This window comes from Mytilus trossulus, chromosome 8 (genome assembly GCF_036588685.1).
Source record: "Mytilus trossulus isolate FHL-02 chromosome 8, PNRI_Mtr1.1.1.hap1, whole genome shotgun sequence".
Classification (NCBI taxonomy): Eukaryota; Metazoa; Mollusca; class Bivalvia; order Mytilida; family Mytilidae; genus Mytilus; species Mytilus trossulus.
The window spans coordinates 24,143,479-24,169,278 of NC_086380.1; the positions used below are offsets into that span (position 1 = coordinate 24,143,479).

Here is a 25,800-nt window from a genome sequence, read left to right on the forward strand (position 1 = left end):
TTATGAAAGCGTAAACGCAAAAAATAGAGCTCTTGACTAGGTGAAGTTTGATGACTCAACAGACTGGTGTTAGGAAAGATCGAAAAACAGGAAAGAAATGATCCAAACATTTGTTGGGGCGGCAATGATTAATTACAAGCCACTACGTTAAACACGACGATTATAACCTGTATATGCAACCAAACTAGACATTTGAACTTATATAACAAAGTAAGTAAAATCTCTTTCTATATTGTTGGAAATAAAAAATAACATTTTCCACATTTTCAACGCCATTTTGGAACCAAAAAATACCTTTTTCTTCATTGTGGTATGTATTGTTTTATTGTTTATTGGATTATACCTATAAAACAGCTTTCAAAATTCTTATGAAATGTATCCAATTGGATATGACGCCATTTGCAGAATAAGCAGTGGCCATCTTGAAAAAATAAATTTGTTGTGGGCAGCACCTGATTTTGTTTAATTATCATTTTGTCAACCTATCTACCGAATTTCATGACTGTATCACGATTTGCACACTTATTTCCATAATATCTCCCGCTAGTGATTAAATATATTTCTCATGATTCTGGTAAAAGGTAAAATCACAAAAATACTGAACTCTAGGGAAAGCCCTAATCAAATGACAAAATCAATTGATAAAGCACATAAAACGAATGGACAAAAAATGTCATATTCCTGACTTAGAACAGGCATTTTCAAATGATGAAAATGGTGAAATTAATAAACCTGGTTTTATAGCGCAAAACCTCTCATATGTACTCTGTGTCTATGGAAACTGTCAGTTTCTGGCATCATTTTATCGATTTTCAACTAAGATTTTCTCCTTTGGAATTTAGCCGTATATATAGATGCAGTACAACACTGTTTGAACAACAGTATAACCATCATATGTATTTATACGTTGGTATCTTCCAATGAACAAATAAGTCCCTCGAAAACGTTAGTACCTGATGATTTCCATTTTGCCTTCGATTTAGTAATAAATAATACACCCATTTCTGGTGACTGACGCCCTTTTGATGATTAACTTTTGGTTGTGTTTATTTTTGTTGTGAAGTTCTTACATAATATACTTAGTGCTTTTGTTATCCCTCCTTTTATAGTTAATGCAAATTCTTTAACTGACTGAATCCGACATCCTTTCCCTATCCCCACAACAACCATGTCAATTAACTCTTACACTTACAAAATGACTTATGTGCGTAGTTCCGAAGTAATTCAAGCCGGTAGTGCAGTTGATCCGTCTTCGGTGTGTCATGTTATTGTTTGTCTTTTGCTATCGTGTTAATTTTACCACAGTATCGTTTATTGTTATTGGATTGATCGTTTTAAAAAATGACCACATATATGACTTAACACTATTCATTTCATAGTTGGCATATACCAAATATTGACCCCAAACCAATCTATTAGTTAATCCATTTTCGAGCACTCTTAAATAATGGAATTTATCTGTTAATATTGCGTTATTAACCTATATCCTATTCATTTACTAATGTTGTGTCATAGATGGATACTCCATGTCCTTTATTTTCTATTTAAATATTCAATATTGAACATACATTGTAGATTTCGACGTTCGAAGGAATATATCAGACAAGGAAACTGTACAATATCTTCTTTTTTTTTAATTACTGAATTCCAAAATTGATTCATGACATGGACAGACCTATGTGAAATATTAGACCATAAAGAAGAAAATTTGTAAAAAGTAACTGGAATCAGTATCTTAAAAAGATGAACAAGGAGAAATGTAATTGTTTTTTGGGACAACTGCTCCAGTGAAACATTTATAAATCGATCAGATGTGGACAATATCATCGGACATTGACACCTAAAACAGTTGGAAAAGAACAAATGTGCGAGAGATAAAGTTTGGCTCATCACATTGAATCAATATCGTCGACTTATAGTGTGTTTGTTACGGCATATATACTAAAAGTTGCAAGCTTATATCAATACGATAGTGCAGATGTCGTCTGTATCGGAAACTAAATCATGTCTTCTATATAATGTAAACATGTATGACGACGGGATACTGCTGTGTGTAAGGGTTTCAATTTGAGCAATTCAGACACCACTTGTTGTATTATACGATCAGAACATATTAAAATTATTGTGTTGGTATATATGGAATACAAGTCAGCTGGTATGTCATATAGGATTCTAAGTTTTCCAAAGGGGTTGTCAATATAAAAAAGAAAATGTGGAATGATTGTTAATGAGACAACTGTCCACAAGAGACCAAAATGACACAGACATTAACAACTATGGGTCACCATACGGCCTTCAACCTTGAACAAAGCCCATACCGAATAGTCAGCTATAAAAGGCCCCAAATAAGACAATGTTTAACAATTTGAACGAGAAAATAACGGCCTTATTTATATAAAAACAATGAACGAAAAACAAATATGTAACACATAAACACACGACAACCACTGAATTACAGGATCCTGACTTGGGACAGGCACACACATAAATAATAAGGCGGGTTTAAACATGTTAGCGGGATCCCAGTTCCTCCCCTAACAAGGGAAAGTGATAAAAATCAGTTGAAAAAAGCTTAACTCATCAGATGGACAAAAATACAAGTAGACGAGGCCGGGTACTTGTACATCCCGACACAAAAAGACACAAGAAACAGAGCTGAGAGTACTCGCAGTTATCTGACAGCTAGTTCAAAGCCACTAACAACTAATAAAAAAATCATGCAGCTAAGACTAAACTATCAATCCGTACACATCCAAAATCCAATAGATTTAGTGTAAAGATGTCATAAACAGCCAGAGAAAACATGACCTTGTGCAATACCAAGTTATAGGTATCGACAGATTGTAGATTTATGAATGTGTATATGTATATAACATACTAGTTATATTTAGTTAGCTTTTAATTTACTGATAACACAATCAAAACTTATACCAATAAACACATCATTCAATGATCGTATTGCAGTGTTAAAAGGGTTACCTTTTAGAATAAGTTTATTTAAAGGAGCTACAATTTTCATGGATTTAAAATTTGTTAAAGTTTGTGTTCACGTTTTTTGACATTTATCATGTTTATGACATTCTGTCTGCGGTAAAACAAATTTTTTTTGTAAAAAAAAAAAACAACCCAAAAAATTCAAGCAATTGTATACATGTTTTACCTGGCAATGATGACATCATAATATTTACTTCTGACTTTCGTATCAATATAACTATTTATTGACGAAGAGATACATTAATGAAACTTTAACTGAGTGTTGAAGATGTTTTTTGTTCTAGTTTTTCAACATAATAGAAAATAAAAATATTACCACTTGATACAACAGGCAAGTGATCCACATAAAACACTGGACCTGCTCCTTCTTTGGTGAATTTCAAATCACATTTTCCTTCTCTGCCTAAAGCATATCTAACTTCAATACCTTTCGATTTCACTTTTGCGTCCGATCTAAATACGTCAATCTTTTTGTGTACAAGCTTTCTAACAGTACCTGAAATCAATTGACGAAACGCAATTGGGATGGAAAAATAATTTCGAATTAAAACTTACTTGAATGGTAATATTAAAATAGTATTACGTTAGGTTCGGTAAATAAACAATATTATGAAATATATACATGAGGGTTTCCGGAAAAGTATATTGTGACTAAATATTTGACACTGCGTTTGAGCATGACAGTACACCAATAACAAATATATGGTCAAATAACCAGTCAAAAGCCTTTAGTTGTGTTGTGTTGTGTTGTGTACAACCAAGTGAAATTAATATAATTCCCAGAAACTATGTATTTTTAGTAGGACATGTGTTCAATTATATAATGTGTATGTTCCGGACCATATGCGTATTTGGACCATACGCGTATGGTCATGGCCGTATTAGTATATATTCATATGGTACGACTGTACGCGTATGGTCGTGGTAATTAACAAGTATACAGATTGAATACTTTTTTTTCAACAACCATATTATTCAATAGATTGAATACTTAATTTTTCATATGGTATAACCCTTTCAGTTGTCACGTCATTAAAAAGACGATATCGAGGGTATTTTTCTTAGATTATAATGATAATAAGATTTTAAAACTAAATAAAAATAAGCAGTTTCACGCTTTTGATTTTACTCACTATTCACAACAATAGTAAACAAATTTTATAGCTTCAGTGAACGTATTAATTGTATAAGTAGTTGTAACTTTTAAGGATAGTTCTTCAAAAAAAAAGGGACGAAAGATACCAAAGGGACAGTCAAACTCATAAATCTAAAACAAACTGACAACGCCAAGGCTAAAAATGAAAAAGAAAAACAGAAAAACAATAGTACACACGACACAACATAAAAAACTAAAGAATAAACACGAACCCCTGTTGTTTTGCAATCTCTGTATAAAGTTAAATAACAGAAAATCCAAACTCCATAGAAAATTCAAATAGTGTAATGAACGATTGTGGCTTTTTTTAACTGGTTTTTTTTAACATAGGTTGGGAACTATTGTATTGTTTGAACCCGGTAATTGTTTGCACCTGTCCTAAGTCAGACATCTGATGTTCAGAAGCTATCGTTGTTGATGTGGTTCATGCGTGTGGCTTGTTTCTCGTTTTATATAATTATATATGTTCCGGACCATATGAGTATTTGGACCATACGCGTATGGTCATGACCATATGGGTATATACTCATATGGTCCGACCATACGCGTATGGTCCGACCGTACGCGTATGGTCGGGGTAATTAACACTCTGTTACAGTTTACTTTTAATACTTCTAAACTCTTCATATGGTATGACCGTTCATCAAAAAGACGCTATCATAAAGGTAATTTTATTATTAAATTATAATAAAAAGATAAGCTAAATAAAAATAAGAAGTTTCACCTAGTTAATTTTACTTACTTGTCCAAACTATAATAAATACATTTATACTTATGGTCATTACCGATGGTCAACACCGATTTGTTATTACGAGTCACGGAATGGCAACATTTCGACTTAAAAAAATAAATTCCTAAAATGTCTTAATGAATTGAACAACATTACACAATTAAGAAGTTACTGGAGAGTAACATAGATATAGGAAGATGTAGTTTATTTAAGTGGTTTTTAAATATAATGTATTGCAGTACTAGTCATGTTACGATATTTTAGATCTAGAGCTTCTTTTAAAAAAAACGTAGACATCGGAATGGCCCTAGACCTCGGTGTTACTGTACGCAACGCAGAGCTACAAACAGGCTAGCTTTTCACTCACAAACAAAAGGTGTAAATGAAAAGGATCGTGCTCAACCAAGACTTGCAAATGTAAAAAAAACTATGATATCGTATGGAAATAAATTAATGTCATCCAAGCCTACGTGTAAGAATATAATTTACGCTGAAAACTAACTATGTCATCAATATTTAATTTTTACGTAGTATTTGTATTATATAAATATACATTGTCATGTTACCATCATTTTTTTTAGATAATTTTTTTTATAATGTAATTTAAAAAAATATATACCTATATGGTCCAAATACTCATATGGTCCGGCCCGTTAATAACCAAACGAGTATTATACTCATATGGTCCGACCATACGCGTATGGTCGGACCATATGAGTATACGCATATGGTCATGACCATACGCGTATGGTCCAAATACTCATATGGTCCGGAACATATATATTAGACCGTTGGTTTTCCCGTTCAAATGGTTATACACTAGTCATTGCTATTGCGTTTTATAACTTGCTTTTCGGTGTGCCTCAAAGCTCTGTGTTGAAGACCGTACCTAGACCTATAATTGTTTGCTTTTCACATTGTTGTTTAGAGGGAGAGTTGTCTCATTGAAACTGATACCACTTATCCTTATTTCTATGAACATACGTTATTTTATATAATACTAATAGTCAGAACAGTGCTTAATTCTCTACAGCGAATAATTCTGAAAATTGACCAAAAAACTGAAAAGGACTTTATTCTGAGGATTCATTATTAGTTGTTAGACATCAATTTTCGTGTTTTTTGCAGGGCGAATGCAGATATTTACAAAAAAGCGGATTCGCATATCCATGAAAAGGCAAGTTTTCCGCTATTCGTAACTATTTGTTCTCACAAAAATAAATGAATCTATAGTAAATGTTTGTTCGGTCGCATCAGCATGATAAGATCTGTACAGATTAAAATGACTGTTTGGATCACAATTGTGTTATAAGTCAACGGTGTGTGTGTGTTACATGGAAGCCGAAGGTAAAGTTGAAATGTTTAAACTCGCAAATGAAGCAAATGTGCATACCCAGTACAACTAAAAGTCCAAACAAACGCAAAATACTAGAACGTATACAATAATGTTATTATAAATAAGCAAGCACTATTTAACATGGGTTGTCTCACATCATTTGCACATGTTTTCATTGCATTATAACAAAAGACCTCCTTGTAAAATACAAACCTTTCAATAAGATTTATTTGAAATAGGAACATTCAAATTTAAATGATATGAATTGAATTCTAAAACTTGCCATTATTATATTTTCTAAATTTTTCCAGATATATAGACAATTGGTCAACATGGATTCTGTCATTTAAAAATGATCAACCATTGATTATGTACTACAATAATGGCAGACGAACACAAGTTGTGCTTTAAACTTCAAGTAGGAGTACAGAGGTTGTCCTATTAAATATGGAAATCCAATTCAATGTGTAAATGTTGCTGTCAACCTAACTAAAGTATGCATTGAACATTAAATGGTCCATCCGTATTTTAGTAAGATCTTCTAATTTACAATCGATTTTGAATGTAGGGAAATATAATTTGGAGGCGTCTGAATACAGCACAAACAACATTTTCTAAAAGACCCAAAAAGTGAAAAAGTATATTTTAACAAAATGTATTTGTCTAGCAAATGGAACAACTGATTTTCTTAAACCCTGCTGACTGTCATTGGCGATTTCAAGATAAACGGCCGATCACAAGGTGTAATAAAATGGATAATATGATTACTTTAATACCAAATGAAAACAATAAACTTGCGGAAAAGATGGTATACGACAAAACATAAACATTGCACAAAACCCGGATTCGACAATTAATGTCCTTTTTGTAATTTTAGAAATCGAAACGGTACTAGTATTTGGAAAGCCAAGCAATTTACCTCAATTCAGGATAGACTCTTGAATTTTGGAAGAGTCGAACTAGGATGAACGGATCATTTAAACTGCAGATTATTGGGCGCACTAAACATTTAAAACATTTAAAAAAAACATAAAACCATTTATTTAAAACATTTTCACCTCTATTTGAGCACATTTTGACGTACAAAAGAAAATGATTGTTTTTTTGTTAAATTCAAAATGCATCAAATCAACCTGTCCTCTATTGATAAACTCCTTGGATAAAATGGGATTCATTAATATCAAAATCGTAGACAATTTTTTCCCCTGAATCGGAAGAAATATATATATCGACATTGTTGTATTCTTGTCTTTCGTTTTCGCTTATTTACTTTGTCTATATAGTTTGTATTTGTCATTGTGTTCATCATTGTTGAAATTGTTATAACTTTTTATGTGATTTAGATTTAACACAATAGCTTAGGTTGCTGCCCCTTAGTTAGTAATTTTATGGACATTTTTGCAGTTTTTAGCTATTATCTTATAAAGTATTATAGTATGTAATGATATCTTATACTATAAATTATGATTTTAACCTTATTTTACATGAGTTCCAAAGCATCAGTATATACAGGTAAGCGACAGAGACTCTTGAGAGCATCTAGTTTACTAAATGTCTGTTTGTTTTGCTCAAACATTACTGTTGTCAATATAATAGAATTGTATGCCACTGGCATACAATTGAAATCATAAGCCAGCTGTTAAACTATGTTAAATCAATCATGCCTGTGCCATGTCAGGAATATGACAGATGTTTTTTCTGTTGTCTTGGTGCTCGTGTTTTTTTGTGTTTTTTTTTGGGGGGGGGGGGGGGGAGGGGGGTATTTTGCAGAATCACTACTTAGTTGATCAAATCGTACGGTCTCTATCAACATGGTCTGATTAAATAAATATTGAGATGTGGTATATTAGTTAGTGAGACAACTTACCACGTAATTTCGAAAAAAAATATGTAAGCAAATATAGCCAGCACTATAGCTTTCAGCAAAGAAAAACCCTCATACCATATAATCATCTATAGAGTGCACTTTGTGAATACAGCTGTTTCTCAAACACGCCACTTTTGGTGAGATCTTGAATATTCATAGAAAATTAATTTTGTTTACATTTATACTGGTTCCCAGTTATGCTCTCTGTGTTCACAGAGACATAACTTTGGCATGTTACCAGTAAATAAACATGAGCATATTGTTTACATTGAAATATGTGATAACCTTTCATTCGAGGTAGGGGTAGTTAAGAACATTACTGTTAGTTTAAATTCTCAGAAGTTCAGGCCATATAATTGTTGAAAATATGCCGAACAGCTCTATATTTTGACCTTTGAAAAATATTGTGGTGCATATGAACTTTCAATTCTAGGATATGATTTTTTTCAAAACTTCATAGTAATAGTGGTACAGTTTAAGCCGTAAAAGGAGTTCCTATGGGAATTGCATTGTCAATATTAACAGAAATGCAACTTATATAGAGTGAAAAAAGGGGAACATTCAGAATTAAACCAAATTTGCTTTATTTCACAGATTTTAAAGAAATTAAAATTGCAAATATGGCTTTGTTTTAACACTTCTAGTATTTATATTAGCTAAATTGTGTCAGATATATGGTTACAGACAATACTGTTGTGACAAGAATTCTAAATTGACAATTTGAGGCAGAAAATGTGTTCTTTAATTGACAAATTGGCATACAGTAAGATGTGGACTGGAGACAGAGACACAAAATTGTGGTGCATATGAACTTTTAATTCTAGGATAAGATTTTTTTCAAAACTTCATAGTAAAATTGGTAAAGTTTTAGCCGTAAAAAGAGTTCCTATTGGAAATGGAATTGTCAATATTTACAGAAATGCAACCTGTTAAGGCCTTAATACAAATCTTCAAGTTCAGTTATTACCTGAAATGATTGTAAGCAATATGTTGAATAACCCTCATTATAATTGAGGAAATATCTTAATGTGTTGCGTTTCGGTGTTGTGTCGTTGTTCTCCTCTTATATTTAATGCGTTTCCCTCGGTTTTGGTTTGTTACCCCGATTTAGTTTTTTGTCCATGAATTTATGAGTTTTGAACAGCGGTATACTACTGTTGCCTTTATTTAATGCATAGCATTAACTTATTGCCTAAGATTTTATATCTATTCCGCTCACATAGAGATATATATATTGTGTCCTAATATAGCAACAATAAGTATGCGATCTATCTCGGCGTGAGGCAGTTTGAAAACAAAATTATGCAGTTAATAAATTAAATCATATATCCTAAGAATGTAACTAGTGAGTGTAATAAATATAGTTGTCATATCTTATATATTCACACAATATTTCACAAAACAAATTAGTTTCAAAAGAGGGACGAAAAATACCAGAGAGACAGTCAAAATCGACAAAAATAAACTGACACCGCCATGGCTTCTAATGTAAAAGACAAACAATAGTACAATAGTACAAATGACACAACATAGAAAACTAGGGGAGATCACCTCTAGTTTTCTATGTTGTGTCATTTGTACTATTGTACTATTGTTCAGATAATTAACATTCAACGTTTTTATCGGATATGTTTTTTTTACTATCAATGATGAACCTCAGAGTCTTATAAAATTTGTAATTTTTTCTCGTAGCAAAAATTAAGATTAATTATCCACTGCCAAAACAAATAAAATTATTAGGAACAACCTAAATATGAATGAAAGTAACTTCTTACCGCATTAATAGTTTTAAATAATGTTCCTAATCCCACACTTTTATCCTCAGTTGACAAACAATTTTCTTCACGCCATTTATTTCAAAAGTATGTGCCAATTCTTTATTTTAAGGATTTTGTGAACGAAACAAATTTGATGATAATATTTATAATCAGTATAGAACAACGTACGAAAACACGACCAATTACTGTAATAGTGTCATGCAATTATTGAAATAATCATAAACGGTGGTGAGGGAATACCAATGGGGTTAACAGAATACAGAACAATCGGCAAAAATCATAAAGCATAGAAAAATGTGGGTTCTATTTTTATATTTCCCCCCCCCCCCCTTCCCGGAAAAAAACCCGGTATAAGTTTTTTTATTTACAGTTGAAAGAAGAATGTTCAAAATACAACAGATTAGGAATGTCCAAAATACAACAGATTAGTAAAAAAATATGTTTAAACATAAATTGTAGGTATAACGTATACATTAAGCGAGTCAGTTCGTATCCAATAATTCTTGAAGGCTAGTCAATCAATCTTCGGTGAAATTTAGTTTGTCGTTACAATTTCATAACATAACTGTCAATTTTTTATTTTCAAAATTGAGCAGCAACAGAAATCATGGGCGAGTTGTGAGAATAGGCGAGGTTATAAATGTCTTAGGAAATATTAGTCCATGTTACGGAGGCGTGCGAGCCAAATTCACCAAATAAATGTTCACTAGTCAATAGAACGGGTGATGCGATGAATTTCCCTGGAAATACGAGTTAAAATGTTCCTGAAATTTACTAGCTGCTAACGGTATGAAGTTGAAATTATCCATGAGAGTGCATCAATGTGAGAGCGAGCGTGGCAATACACGATTTTCCACGTACAGGTTCATAAAACAGAGGTGAGCTATTCTAATTCACCAAATATTTCATTAGTAAGTTGTTAAGCATCACAAGATATTAATTTCAAGTTGTGAGAGCGGGCCATACATGTCCTTTAAAATATGAGTTCATACAACGGAGTGAGCAAACCAGTTATCTTGTCCAAGCTGCTAAGAATAAATATAAATCAATTGCGAGTTGTGAGAGCGGGCGAGGCGTTGATCCTTCAAATTACGATTTCATACAACAGTGAGCGAGTCAATTCTCATGAGTAGATAAATATCTTTCAAAATACGAGTTCACACAACGGTAGTGAGCGAGCCAATTCTCATTCAGCAAACGTTTTCTTGTATGTATTAATAGAAATAAATAATAGCTGGCGAGGCAATATTTGTATTGCAAAAATCGAGTTGTTACAAAGAATAATAGCAAGTTGTTAGAGAAGAAAGTTCAAGTAAGAATGCAATTTTAATCTCTCGGTGTTTGTAGAAAATCTTTAACACTAAATTTGCTTCTTTCTCGGCAAGTACAGTTTTTATAAACACTGTGCACATCATTAACAGGAAGTACACCGAAAGTGCTACAAAGCGCACCATTCGCCTTTCTTTCTATCTGATATATCTTCTATCAAGTTGTCTACGGTCAATGCATTTACAATTTAACATCTAAAACAAGTGCAAGTGCTTTTTATGATATCGCTTATATATTTGCCGGTAGTCTTTAGCGACAAAGTTAAGTTATCCTAATAAAAAAAACATGAATCCATCCCTAGCGCATCTGCCAGCTTCTTGCCAATATAATAGGACAACACTGATTTTGGACATTTGATATTTAAACTTTTCATGCATATGTTGATCTCGCAATTTTACCTTAACTTTTGTTACATGCGATGTCTCATTGAAGGGCTTAGAATAATATTATTGTGTGAATATGATAAGAAGAAAATGAAGTACATGAAGACGTTTATAATAAGAATAAGAAAGGGAAAAGTGGCAGCCAGATTAACAGCACAAGAAACATGAAAGATATTGTAATACATAAATGCAAACTTATATTGGTTTGCGTAATTCCTGTAATATTCATATCCTTTGAATCAGTTTTTAATAACAAAATACTTATAGAATCACATTTTACCGTTTATTGATTTACATTTGACCCAAGACTGCTTACTAGTATTTCCGGTGAGCTATGCATTAACTGTATAACTATAAATAGATATATATTGTATTAATATGTGAATATTTTTTACAAAGCATAGGTAGAAATTTATACAAACAAAGCAAGCAAGCGGACCAAAGCTTTACTCTTCAAGCATTATGAAATTAACCCTAATTAAAATTGCAGGGAGATGTGGTATGGAAGCCAATGAGACAAAATAATGTTACATTAACAAGAGTTGAAATGAAGTTGATGTAAGCAGTTTATACCACATGGCCTTCCATGAGAGAAAAAAAACCGGCGTTTTATATGGCCATCATGAAAAACCCCGTTTAAATGGCAAGTCCCCAACATGAAAAAAAAAATCTGTAAAGAAAGTAAATCGAGAAAACCAACTACCTTATTCATGTATATATATTTATGTACGTGGCGGAAGAATTGTATCGAGTGTATTTAAATACGGTGGACTCGATTTGAAAATATCGATTAGGGCGTTGACCATTCGCATGTACACACGTATTTTTTGTTAGTTAAACCTGTATTGCCGTAGACTTTGACAATGTCTGATATGGAGGAGGAAACCTTAGATTTAGCGAGAGAACAAGGTACGTCTACTAAAAATTTGCATGAAATGTCTAATGCTGACTTATTTTCGCTTCTCAAGACTTATATGGATACTAGACTGTCTGGTATTAAAACATCTTTCACAGATACCACGCATACTTTGGATAAAAAGGTTGAAAAGGCTGAAAATACGTTCAAATTCAAAGGTCATCAGGTCCAGTACGAGCTGAACGTAGATTTACAGGATTTGGTACAGAGTGCGTTGGATTATCTAGGGAGAAACAAGTCGGATAAAGCGGTAACTACTTAAATGAGGCTCTAAACACGCTAAAGAAAAGAAACAAGCTTATAAGAATTGCTGACAAGTCGGAGGGAGGGTGGAAGACCGTACATGTAAGAATATTTGTCCGATGATATAGTCAGCGATTTCGAGGATGAAAAGAAGATAAGGGCAGCTGATACCCGGGCGGTGAAAAAGTTACAGTCCGTTAAATCTGCAGACAAGAATCAGAATGTACGAACAAGACCAGCTGAAGCATCCGCGGGAGCAGACCTGGTTACGGAAACCAGGTCAAAAGGTCCAGGGAAGGAGATATGTGTTTCAGGTGTGGATTATTTGGACATTGGGCATCCGACTGCAAAAAAGACAACAAGGCTGGATTTAGAGCTCCCAGGGGAACTCCATAAGTATTTCAGCGCTCATACCGAGAATTTACAGGTACAAGATGTTTATAAAACTAATTTTGAATATGAAAAAGGTTGTTCAGATATTTTTGTTAAAGACAGGCTAAAAATTCTGTAAACTTTTGGAAAAGTATTAACGCTTCTAGTTTTATTGTTGATATTATTGAAAATGGTTACAAAATACCTTTGTTAAAAGAGCCTGAAAATATGTATCCCAAAAATAACAAATCTGCGTGAGAGCATTTAGAATTTGTTTCAAGTGCAATTAAAGAGCTTGTGTCGGGCGGTTTAGCAGAACGTGTATCAATTATGCCACACGTTGTTAACACTCTAACAGTTTCAGTTCACGGTAAAGGTAAACATAGATTGATTTTAGATTTAAGAGATGTGAATAAACAGGTGATTGTAAACAAAGTCAAATTCGAAGATTGGAAAACTTTATTACAATATGTTTCTTTTAATTGTTACGGATTTGTCTTTGATTTAAAGTTGGGATATCACCCCTTAAACATTTTTGAACAACATCAAAAGTATTTAGGGTTTTCGTGGAAAGGAGAATTTTATGTTTTTTCTCATTTGCCATTTGGTTTAAGTTCAAGCGGGTATATATTTACTAAAACTGTGAGACAATTGGTAAAGCACTGGCGTAAATCTAGCATAAAGGTAGCTGTTTATTTAGATGATGGTTTTGGGGTCGAAGTTAGTTATGAACTATGTGAAAAGCACGCTCGAGGAATCAAAACAGACTGGATTGCTTCTGGTTTTGTGTCAAACAAAGACAAGTGTGTATGGTTACCTTCACAGCACGTTGAGTGGTTAGGTTTTTCGTGGAATTTAGTTTCTTGCAAATTGCAAATTCCTCAAAGAAAAATAGATGATATATTGAATTTGGTAGCTTTTATGCTAAATTCTAGTTACAGGGTAAAGGTATGACAGTTGGTCAAAATCTGTGGTAAGTTAATTGCTTTAACACTAGCAGTAGGTAATGTTTCCCAGATCATGACAAGAAACATTTTTTCAGTCATGAATATAAGAGACTATTGGGATCAATATGTAAACATCGGCAAGTATCCTGATTGTATCAATGAGCTTATTTTCTGGAGAGATAATTTGTCTTTATTAAAGGCGGTTGATCTGGTAAAGAACATTTCAAATTTTCATGTTTTCACAGATGCTAGCGATACGGGCGCTGCTGGTTTCATACAAAATTCAACAGAAATTTTGCACAAAATGTGGTTAGAAACTGAGCGAGGTAGGAGTTCTACTTGGCGAAAAGTGAAAGCATTCAGTTATGTGTCAGTGCATTTTCAAAACTCTTACAAACAGTATCGTGACTTTTCACACAGATAACAAAAATGCTGTTAGCATCATAAATAAAGCTAGCAAAGTACAAGAGTTACAACAGTTGTCCTTAGAAATTTATAGGTGTTGTTTACTTGAAAGCATTACATTACACGTTATCTGGTTACCCAGAAAAGAGAACGGGCAGGCTGATTTATTAAGTCGAATTATAGATATTGATGACTGGGGTATTTCTTCAGAGTACTTTCAGTTTTTATACAACCTCTGAGGTCCTCATACCTTCGATATTAACAAGTCTGTCCTTCCTGCCAAAGAAATTTATGTCAGTTTATATCTTCAATATATAATGCAAAGTGCAAAACACTACAGTACTATAGAAGCTGCATGTTACGCTAAAAAGTGGGCTCACAATCTAGCTTGGTTTGAAGACCCACGCGCCTCGGACATTGTATTGTGAAGGCATCTAAAAGAAAGCTTAATAGGCCTATTCAGAAAAAAGAACCGATGAATGCAAACATCATGCTCAGTCTTTTTAAGAAATTTGGCGGTAGAAATAGTTCATTAAAAAATCTTAGATTATTAGCTATGTGTTTTCTGGCTTATTCAGGATTTTTAGGGTACAGTGAATTATGCCAGATTAGAGCTAAGAATATAACATTCGGAAATGATCATATCGATATCTAAATTGAGAGTAGCAAAACAGATTGTTACAGAAAGGGAAAAAACGTTTTAAACCTGATCAAGCACACTGTCCTGTTAACATTTTAAGTGATTATTTAGATAAAGCTTTATCGTATTGTAAAAGTACAAACAACTGTAAGCTGAGAAAAAAGAATATACAACTATCTTTTACTAGGACTAGAGAGATTGTAACAGGGGCTCTATCGGATATAGGTTTAAACGCAAATAATTTTGGTAATCATAGTTTTAGGGCAGGCGGTTGCTCAGCCGCTAGTAACTCTGGTGTCTCGGACAGATTATTAAAGATTGACGGAAGGTGGAAATCTGATATTGCGAATTACAGTTACATAAGCGACAATTTGAAAAAAAACGCTTATTAGTTTCAAAATATTTAGGTTTATAAGAATTATGACTGCAATTTCTTTCTTTTGTACTATCGAGAATGGTCATCGTGCCTGACAAGTTCTAATAGTTATCAAAAGTACCAGGATTATAATTTTTTACGCCAGACGCGCGTTTCGTCTACATAAGACTCATCAGTGACGCTCAGATCAAAATAGTTAAAAAGCCAAATAAATACAAAGTTGAAGAGCATTGAGGATCCAAAATTCCAAAAAGTTGTGCCAAATATGGCTAAGGTAATCTACTCCTGGGGTAAGAAAATCCTTAGTTTTTTCGAAAAATTCAAAGTTTTGTAAACAGAAAATTTAGAAAAATGACCATATAATTGATATTCATGTCAACACCGAAGTGCTGACTACTGGGCTGGTGATACCTTCGGGGACGAAACGTCCACCAGCAGTGGCATCGACCCAGTGGTGTAAATAGTTATCAAAAGTACCAGGATTATAATTTTTTACGCCAGACGCGCGTTTCGTCTACATAAGACTCATCAGTGACGCTCAGATCAAAATAGTTAAAAAGCCAAATAAATACAAAGTTGAAGAGCATTGAGGATCCAAAATTCCAACAAGTTGTGCCAAATATGGCTAAGGTAATCTACTCCTGGGGTAAGAAAATCCTTAGTTTTTTCGAAAAATTCAAAGTTTTGTAAACAGAAAATTTATAAAAATGACCATATAATTGATATTCATGTCAACACCGAAAACTAGTGTTTTAATTATTAGTTATTCATATTATGAATGAGATAAGAAACAGATTGGGCCGAGGTATATAAAAATTATATAGTCTAGTATATAAATAATTTATGTTCATTTGAACGAAGAGAATTTAGAAAATAAATATATTTATGTACGTGGCGGAAGAAGTTTATCGTATGATAATTCTATTAATATAACAATAGAATTGTAACAGGTTTTATGAACCCGAATGTATTTAAATACGGTGGACTCGATTTGAAATTATCGATAAGGGCGTTGACCATTCGCATGTACACATGTAGTTTTTGTTAGTTAGACAACCTTTTTTAGTTTATTTAAACAGAGGACTTATTCTGTGATGTGGATTGTATTTGCACAATTACAAACTTTTGTTATTTGTTATCATTGGATAAACATGTATTGCAATTATTTTATATTATATTTAAAAAAAAAATGGTTTTCGTTCCTGACAAGTTCTTAAACTAGTGTTTTAGTTATTTATATTATGAATGAGATAAGAAACAGATTGGGCCGAGGTATATAGTAATTATATAGTCTAGTATATACAATAATTCATTTTCGTTTGAACCAAAAGAAGTTGGAAAATAAGTAATAATTGTCACCATTTCCAGCTTTAACCATTATTTTCATTACTCAGCTATTATTTTTTTTCAATAACTCTTTGTATAAATTATCACCGTGTAATTCCTGTTAGTATCGGGACATAGTATTCATTTATACTATCATCCTTTACCTTTTTATGAATACTTAATGGTCGCCTCTTAAGGGTTAAGAAAGATTTGATGGTAAGCTTCCTTTTCTTTTGATGAGAATATTAGAATTAATTTGCATCATTTCATCATTAATTATCATCTTTAAGTCAAAACAAAATTCGTTTTCCAAGGAATATTCTGAAATATGTACAACTGATTAACATTCGGAAAGACTTGCGGAAATTCTCGCACTTGAACCGCTTGCTAATTTGAAATGAGGGGGGACAGTTTGAAAAGTGGTTTAAAAAAGGATATAAATCTATCTTATGATAAGGTGAGACATTTTATTTATTATTTGAGATGTTCATTTGTAAAGATAATGACAAAAGTAAACTTAAAACTGCCGTAAACATTGTCAAATTGTCGTTCAAAGTTCCCACACAAATTCGTTGGGAATCCACTACGAGAAAATGAATGCTTGTTATAAGACTCTGAGGTTCAACATTGCAGCCATCGAAGAAAACATAATCATTTTTTCCAGTTTAAAAGTACAGGTCTTCAATATGGTTTTGAAGATTGTGGTTCACTTCGAATCATTTTATAACTAAAAACGAAACTACCTTCTCACGAGACACCTCATAAGGACAGGGCATACATTAGAGATTATAGCGTTTGAAATAAAAGAGGTACCTTAAGTTGGTACACCCAAAGTAGAAAGCAGAGAAAATGATTATGAATGCATCAGCTACGTACTCTTGAACCTGATTGACTAAAAATAGAAGATGAAAAACAGGTTTATCCAAACCATTCTATTCAACTAACACAATTATTTGTTTTGATTTACATGTATATATTGACGCTCAATTATACGTTTATGAATGCATGTTTGCGCATACAAAATGCTAAAGATACAGATCTATTAACTTTTGGTAACTATACAAAAAAAAATTAAAACAACACGTTATAAATATAATGCATTCGCAGAGCATATAGATTCACTTTAATCAGTATTGTCTGCGCATGTCTATATAAAAAAGTTCTAATATTTGTTATTCGTATGTTTTTTTTTATAATTTTTGTTCATTTATATGTTTCAGATTATAGTGTGATGTCCATTTTTATTGAACAAGTTCACAATTGTGCTAAGAGGCTAGCTGAAGCCCACCTCAGGGTGCCTGATCTTCTCACTATGATGAAGATACATTTGTGGCCAAGGGCAGTTTTCTGCTTTTAGGGCCATGTAGAACGGAATGTTGTCCCTTGAAACATTGTCAATTTCCATTACAATCGGCGAATACAAACGGATCTTCTCTTACGAGACTGCATGTCTGATTTTTTCAACAACAAAAAAACCCATTAGAATATTAAGCATGATTAATAGCGATGATAATAACAGTTTTAAGTAAGACAATTCTTTGTAAAACTGTTCTTCTTATGCAGCTCTCAGATTTCAAATTGGTCATCCAAAATGATAGAATAATATGAGTTTCAGGATGGGTTCATTTATATTATTGGGATACACGTTAATCGAAGTGTCATCTAACATGTCTAATTCCATTCTCAATTTTTAAAAATTTAATCACAAGATGTCATGAGATTGAAACATTCTACGTTTGGATATGTTATTCAAGTGTGTAAACATGAATCATTTGTTGGAAAATATACAGTCGATGTTACACGAAATAATGCAAGAAAAATGCTCATATTTGCCCTTAAAAGCGGACGCCTATAATCTAATAATATGCAAAGTAATGACACTTTTGACTTTATCTCTATTTTGAAAAACCGTGTCTTACCCACACATGAATCGTCACTTCGAAGTTGAACTGTTGTGCCTTCTGTAATTCCAATTGCAGCCGTCATGTCTTCAAAACAATCTTCCCTGATTCTCGACATCATCTGTACACTATAAACAAGTTTTAGGTTTCATCATTCATTAGTTATCCATTCCAGACTTTACAAACAAAAACAATACATTTGTACGAGTTTGTCTCTATTTCAATATGCACATCACCCAGACTTTTGTTATGCTTGATCATATATCGTTTGGTCAATGTGTATTATTTACGATGATGTGTATATATGGAGACCCAACCGTCTTACTAATTTGAAATCCGTTATTTTTGTGTCCAGCTTGTCACACTGGTACTAGGAAAATGACACAATAAGAGTACATAGTGCAGCACACTTCTTTAATCGACTATTTTAATTGTAAAAAACATTACACTCACCCTTTTGCATTTTCGCTTTGGATTCTTTTAAATATATGACCATTAATATCGTGTTCATCATTCATATAACAACTGCTGCACAGGTCAAAGTCTGGACAATTCACACATTTCCATCTTATTCCTCTTAAAGGATATTCGCTGCACCCATCACACTGTACATGTGAATGAGTCACACCTACTCGGAATAAATAAAAGACATTAATCTGTAACAAAATGTTATGAAGACGCAGTTACTTCTTATATATTTAAAAGAAATTTAAAATTACAGATAGAACAGCTTAGACTTCCTACGCATTGAACAGATTATAGTCAATGTTTAAGTTGTTATAAGCTAACCATGTGTAGCTAACATATGCTATTGTTATGTTTTTTTTTATTTAATAGGTCCTTCCACCTCCTTTACATGGAAAACCTTTTGCTTTCGTCTGATTATTAAGTTCTTGACTTTCTCTATGGAAAGATCTTACTGTTTTTCCCTTGTTTATTAAGGAATTTCTTTTTCTAATTAATGGAAATACCTACTGTGTGTGTCTGTTGATTAGGACTTCCCACTTTAACGTGACAAGACCTATCACTTTTGATCTGATATTTTTTTTCCACCGAATTGTTTCCTTTGCTGGTTGTTTATTTCGCAAGATGTCGCTTAGACATTTTGTATATGATATTGAAAGCAAATACGCTTTTGAAATTGACCCTGTTTAATTATTTTCTCCCTAAACACTGTTTTTCTTGTTATTTCAGTCAGAAGAAAATTTATAAAAAAACAATTTTACTTTAAATGGACTTAGATTTTACATTACATTCAGTGCACTCTATGGTTTACGTTTTAATTAAATTTGAATAACTTTCCTGAACTATCCTGGAATTGTACCGTAATTGGAAAGAATCTTGTTTATGATCAAAAGCTAGTATCAAAAAGGAAATTTTGTTCGTACCATAGTTGGACAGAATCTTGTTTAAGATCAACAGGAAGTATCTAGAAGGAAATTTTGTTAAAATATTGTTCCTGCTTATACGTATTTTACTAATAAATGGACTTAGTTTTTCTTCCAGTTAACATTATATAAAGTTTGTAGTTAAAGCTTTAACAACACTTTTTAGATTCATAAACCATCCTGGATTTTCACCAAACTTGGACAGAAACTTCTTACAATCGAAAGATAGTATCGAGAGTAATATTTGTATTGGTTTTTGTCTTCGTTTTGTTGAGCCACCGTTTACAGCAAAAGTAGGCAAGACACAGGGTTCCACGGAATCCTTACGAATTTAAAATTCATTCGTCTTATTTTGACGACTTTCAGTAAAAAGATGTCTAATAAGGAAGAACAATATGACATTATGAGGAATATGACAGTTGTTATCCATTCGTTTGATGTGTTTGAGATTTTGATTTTGTCTTAGATTGTGTCTTTGTCTTTATGAATTTTTCTCGGTATTCAGTATTTTTGTGATTTTACTTTTATTTCAGCTCATTGCAATTGTGTTCAACCATGTATAATAACTTTAACATGTTTAATCGACAAAAAGCATGTGGACATTATGCAGTACTTTATCAGATTAACCATAGCTGTTGTTTTACTGTTAATAACGTCTTTACAATAAATCAATTACATGTCAAATATGAACTGATTGATATTTTGTTTTTTTTCTGTTGTTATTGACGTTGATAGTAGTTATCAAAAGTACCAGGATTATAATTTTATATGCCAAACGCGCGTTTCGTCTACATAAGACTCATCAGTGACGCCCAGATCAAAGTAGTTCAAAAGCCAAACAAATACAAAATTGAAGAGCATTGAGGACCAAACATTCCAAAAAATTGTGCCAAATACGTTTAGGTAATCTACTCCTGGGGTAAGAAAATCCTTAGTTTTTCAAAAAAATTAAAGTTTTGTCAACAGAAAATTTATAATATGACCATATAATTGATATTCATGTCAACACCGAAGTGCTGACCACTGGGCTGGTGATACCCTCGGGGACAAAACGTCCACCAGCAGTGGCATCGACCCAGTGGTATAAATAGTTATCAAAAGTACGAGGATTATAATTTTATACGCCAGACGCGCGTTTCGTCTACATGATACTCATCAGTGACGCTCAGATCAAAGTAGTTAAAAGCCAAACAAATACAAAATTGAAGAGCATTGAGGACGAAATAGCTGTCAGTACGTAACTGTAAGTACTCTCATAACTGTGTGAAGTGTCTTCTTGTGGATACGAATAAGTTTCCTGACACGTCCATGTAGATGTATTCCTGATATGTATTCATGTGATGAGTTAAGCCATTTTTATCCAATTTTTATAGTTTGATCCTTGGTTGTCCTGTTACACTGCTATCCCAGGTTAGGGGGATACTAGTGCTTTCAAATTAGTTTGGCATTGGTTTAAGATAATCGGTGTATTTGTTGAACAAGGAAATGACTCATTTCTTTTCAACTCGAAATACTCATCAATTTTACAAATAATTATTTACTAATAGATATAGGAAGATGTGGTGTGAGTGCCAATGAGACAACTCTCCATCTAAATAACAATTTTAAAAGAAAACCATTATATGTTAAAGTACGGCGTTCAACACGGAGCTTTGGCTCACACCAAACAACAAGCTATAAAGGGCCCCACAATTACTAGTGTAAAACCATTCAAACGGGAAAACCAACGGTCTAATCTATATGAACAAAACGAGAAACGAGAAACCCGTATATATTACATAAACAAACGACAACTACTGTACATCAGATTCCTGACTTAGGTCAGGTGCAAACATTTGCAGCGGGATTAAACGTTTTAATGGATCAAAACCTTCTCCCTTTTTCTGGAACAATAGCATAACATCACAACATAGAAAAACATACGATAAAATATCAATTGGCAGACTTAACTCAATAAAAAAACGTATGATTACACAATGAATGAATAAATTTGATCTGCGATATCTGAATACAAATGCACAGTTAATTAAATATTAGAGACAAAAATTCATGACCAAAAAGCTAACAAACAAATTCAAACACAGGACATCACTGAGAAATATTTAACCAATCAATGTTCACTTTAGAAAAAAACCGTTTTTTTATAATCTTGAAGTTTATACAAATGTTGTAAGAATAAGTGAAAAATTAAAGATATTACAAATAATCAAAGCTGGTGTACAGACAAGATCCATATAAATAAAAAATAACAAAAAAGCAGTATCAACAGGTCGAATTAGCAAGAAAATACGATTTGAGAGTACTCGCAGTTACTGACAGCTAGTTAAAAGTCAAAACCAAAACACATCACAGGGATTTAGTATTTTAACGTCATTAATAGTCAAAGAAGTACTTACAATAGATAAACATTAATCTATAACACATGGTCTGCCTCTTTTCAACCTATCTAAGAATAGCAAATTTAAAAAAAAACATAAAAAAAAATATTAAACATTCAACCCTGCCGGACACAGCCTTACATTCTTAGAAATTAGAAAGCTTACCTATCTGAGCATTGTCATATACAAGAAGCTCATATTGGCCATTCGATTTTTTAACACAATTCTCTATCTCTTTTGATATGTCCCACTGAACCTTGACAGCACCAGATTTTGCAACATGGAAAATGGTTCCAATCAGTCGACAGTCTTTATATTCGTATCCATCTGGTGGTTTCCATGATGGTGGTCTCATTACTCGAAGTCCCGATTTGACTTTTTCTAAAAAAAAAAAAATGTATCTGGCATACCTTGACTTTGTTGATAGACATTCTGATAGACATTCTGTATCAACTTCACAAAAATTCAAGATGTTCTTGAAGTATGGATTATAGGTACTGACGTTGTTTATAGTTTTATTTATGTATCAACGTGTTACAATGTTCAATATCTCCTTTTTGAATCATTACTATAACTGTTACGTCTATTTTATGTACTACGTGACTCAATACGTTTTTATCACGTGATTATGTTGTTGTGATATGTCAAATTTTGTATAGAAACAGCTATGAGTAAGAGTTTGTTTGTAAAATTGGTGTATTTTTAATTGTATTTTCTTTCGAACCGTGCCTGGAATAGTGTTTTTGTACCTGAAGAGTACCGTCCAAAACGTGTTATATTGACTCATGATTTCGTGATCTTTTGCTAGCATTGAAAACCAAATATAGCTTTGTATTCATCATTGAAAATAAAACTTTCTTTCAAATAAAGATTAACCCATCTAAGTATTTCCTATTTTCAACCTGTGTACAAAGATAACCTCAAGTTTCCATATCATTATATAAAAAACAAAAAAATTAAAAAAAATGGTGCTTTGAAATACACGTGATATATATTTACGACCCAAAAATGTTTTACTGCAATGAATTGAAAGATTTATTACCTGCCACTGCCAAGGGAATAATGGTTTAAGACCTTTTTTGTATGCAACCGGAAGTGACGTACTATGGATTTGGTGGTATTACACATATAAGAAAGTGTACATGTAGTTATACAGACAATTAATGGACATATTTACTGTTCTCTATTCGAAATTGCCCAGACCTTCTTTAATTGATACTCAGGTGTAATAATTTCGAATTGAAATGCAATGAAAAGTAATAAAACAATAGCAATTCAAACGCCTTTAATTATATCAATAAAGAAAGGTCCCTAATGTTTGCAGTCGTAGCAAAATATTTACAATAACAAAGACTGTGATGTTAAAATCTAAAATTTAGTCCTATGGAATTAAAACAGTGTTATGTCTGAGGAACTCCATGTAATTCTATTATCTTTCTACAATTTAATTGTGATTCGGGTATTTTGCATATTTATTTCTTAATTCGACATCTGAATCAAATTACATAACGTCATAATGTATAATGTGCAATTAAGCTGCTTACCTGCACCATAACGATTACGAATATCATAACCATGGAACTTTGAATAAAATGAAAACTTCTCCTTTACACGTGGATCCTTTTGAATATCCTAAAGGTATACAAAAACAAAAAAACAGTAAAAAAAAAAATAATATAAAAAAGTAGAAGATAATTTCGGACAATAATTTGTTAGTTGTACATGAAACCGACTGTGCTAATGATGACTGAAACATATGTGTCGACATAGAATATATTTATCATAACTGTCAAACAACCCACAATAGGGTCCGTAACATTTTTTTCTAGGAAATAATCTTTTCAGCAAAAGCCATTAGTTGACGCTTAAATTTCAACATTTTTTTTAGTTCTTGAATGAGAAGATTACCTTACATGAAAGGGTAATGTTACTTGATTTTTTATCAGGTCTTTTTACTTTTGTGAGGAGGGACCTGTTGATTTTCTTCTGGTTATTATTGGTTTTCCTTTTTCTTTTTTATCTTCTTCTGCCACTTTTATTTGTCACGTACACATTTTGTTTCACAATGTGTTGCTTAAATGTTATATATGATATTGAACAGTTTATGCGCTTTTGAAATTAACCCTTCTTAACCAAATACTTTTTTTGTAGCAGTTATCTCCCCGAACACTGATTTCTTGTAAGTGCATCTCTTCTGTAACCATAAGTGAGACACACACATTTAATTTACCAAAATGCTCGTTTTATCCTCGGAATGTTTTGTCCAATTTTGACCAAAGCGATACAAAAAGTACATGTGAGAGTTATTTTCCCTTTTGTATTTGACATAAGGGATATACAAATGTATATCATGAAAGGTAAGTAATAGAGACATAAGGTAAATTGATTTGAGGTCCTTCGTTCATTTTCAAAATAATTGAGTCCAATGTCAAAGGTCAAGGTCATATTCTTTATTTAGACTTTTCCTGGTTATTGATCTAAACTGTCACGTTAAAGATATTTATAATTAAACTGATGCCTTATTTGGATTAAGATATTATACATTTGGTCTAACACAATCCAACGACATCTTATAGGAGTTATTGTCCCTGAAATGATTTAATTTAAGGTTTACTCATTATTACTCCAACTTTTTACATGATACAAAAAAAATCAACCGGAAATGACCCTGAGAAAACCGTAGGTAGCTATTTTTGCACTTATTTCAATGAACCTAGAAACTATACTTATTTTCAATACGCATAAATAAACCTATCATTTGAGGCCGGAAAAAAACTACAATAAATACAATAAATCGAAAGTACAGAATACCTCCTTTATTACAGAGAAAAGTATATAGCAACCATATATTTTAAAAATCATTATGAATTAAGCTATCATATGGACCGGAAGTAACATTATTTGAATTATAAATTGACAATTATCTCCTTTATTACAAACACAAATATAGAAACCATATATTTATTGAATCAGTATGAAATAATATGTGCTAGAACGGTAATAGTTATTTTAAATGAATTGGAAGTAGCTTCTAAGCAATAACTAAAAAAAATGCTGTGAACAGACCTTCAACTAATTTCTGAACAATTGGTTTTTAGTTCTTATTATTCTAATAATTCAAATATTATAAAATTCTTACAAATTCGTGTTCAAGATAAAATTATGATGGTTTTGTGTCATTTTAAAACCATTCACGTTTTAGAAGTGATATTTTCAAACATTTTAAACTGTTAAAAGCAGCAAAAAGGTGCAAGAATTATTTTGAGAAACCCTCAGAATGGGGTTGTCCCACTTTTTAGTTTCGGTTAATTTGCGATCTGTATAAAAAGGAAAAT

The 25,800-nt window shown here is 32.4% G+C and overlaps 1 protein-coding gene across 1 annotated transcript in view; it reads right to left on the reverse strand.

The window, feature by feature from the left end:
* LOC134727487 (uncharacterized) overlaps positions 1-25,800 on the reverse strand; it is a 55,464-nt gene that overhangs the window by 21,482 nt on the left and 8,182 nt on the right. The window contains exons 2-6 of the mRNA XM_063591868.1: positions 24,010-24,097; positions 22,631-22,846; positions 19,153-19,327; positions 18,718-18,827; positions 3,311-3,490 (exon numbers count right to left, since the gene is read on the reverse strand). Coding sequence (XP_063447938.1) covers positions 3,311-3,490; positions 18,718-18,827; positions 19,153-19,327; positions 22,631-22,846; positions 24,010-24,097 — 769 coding nt within the window. The remainder of the gene's footprint in view (positions 1-3,310; positions 3,491-18,717; positions 18,828-19,152; positions 19,328-22,630; positions 22,847-24,009; positions 24,098-25,800) is intronic.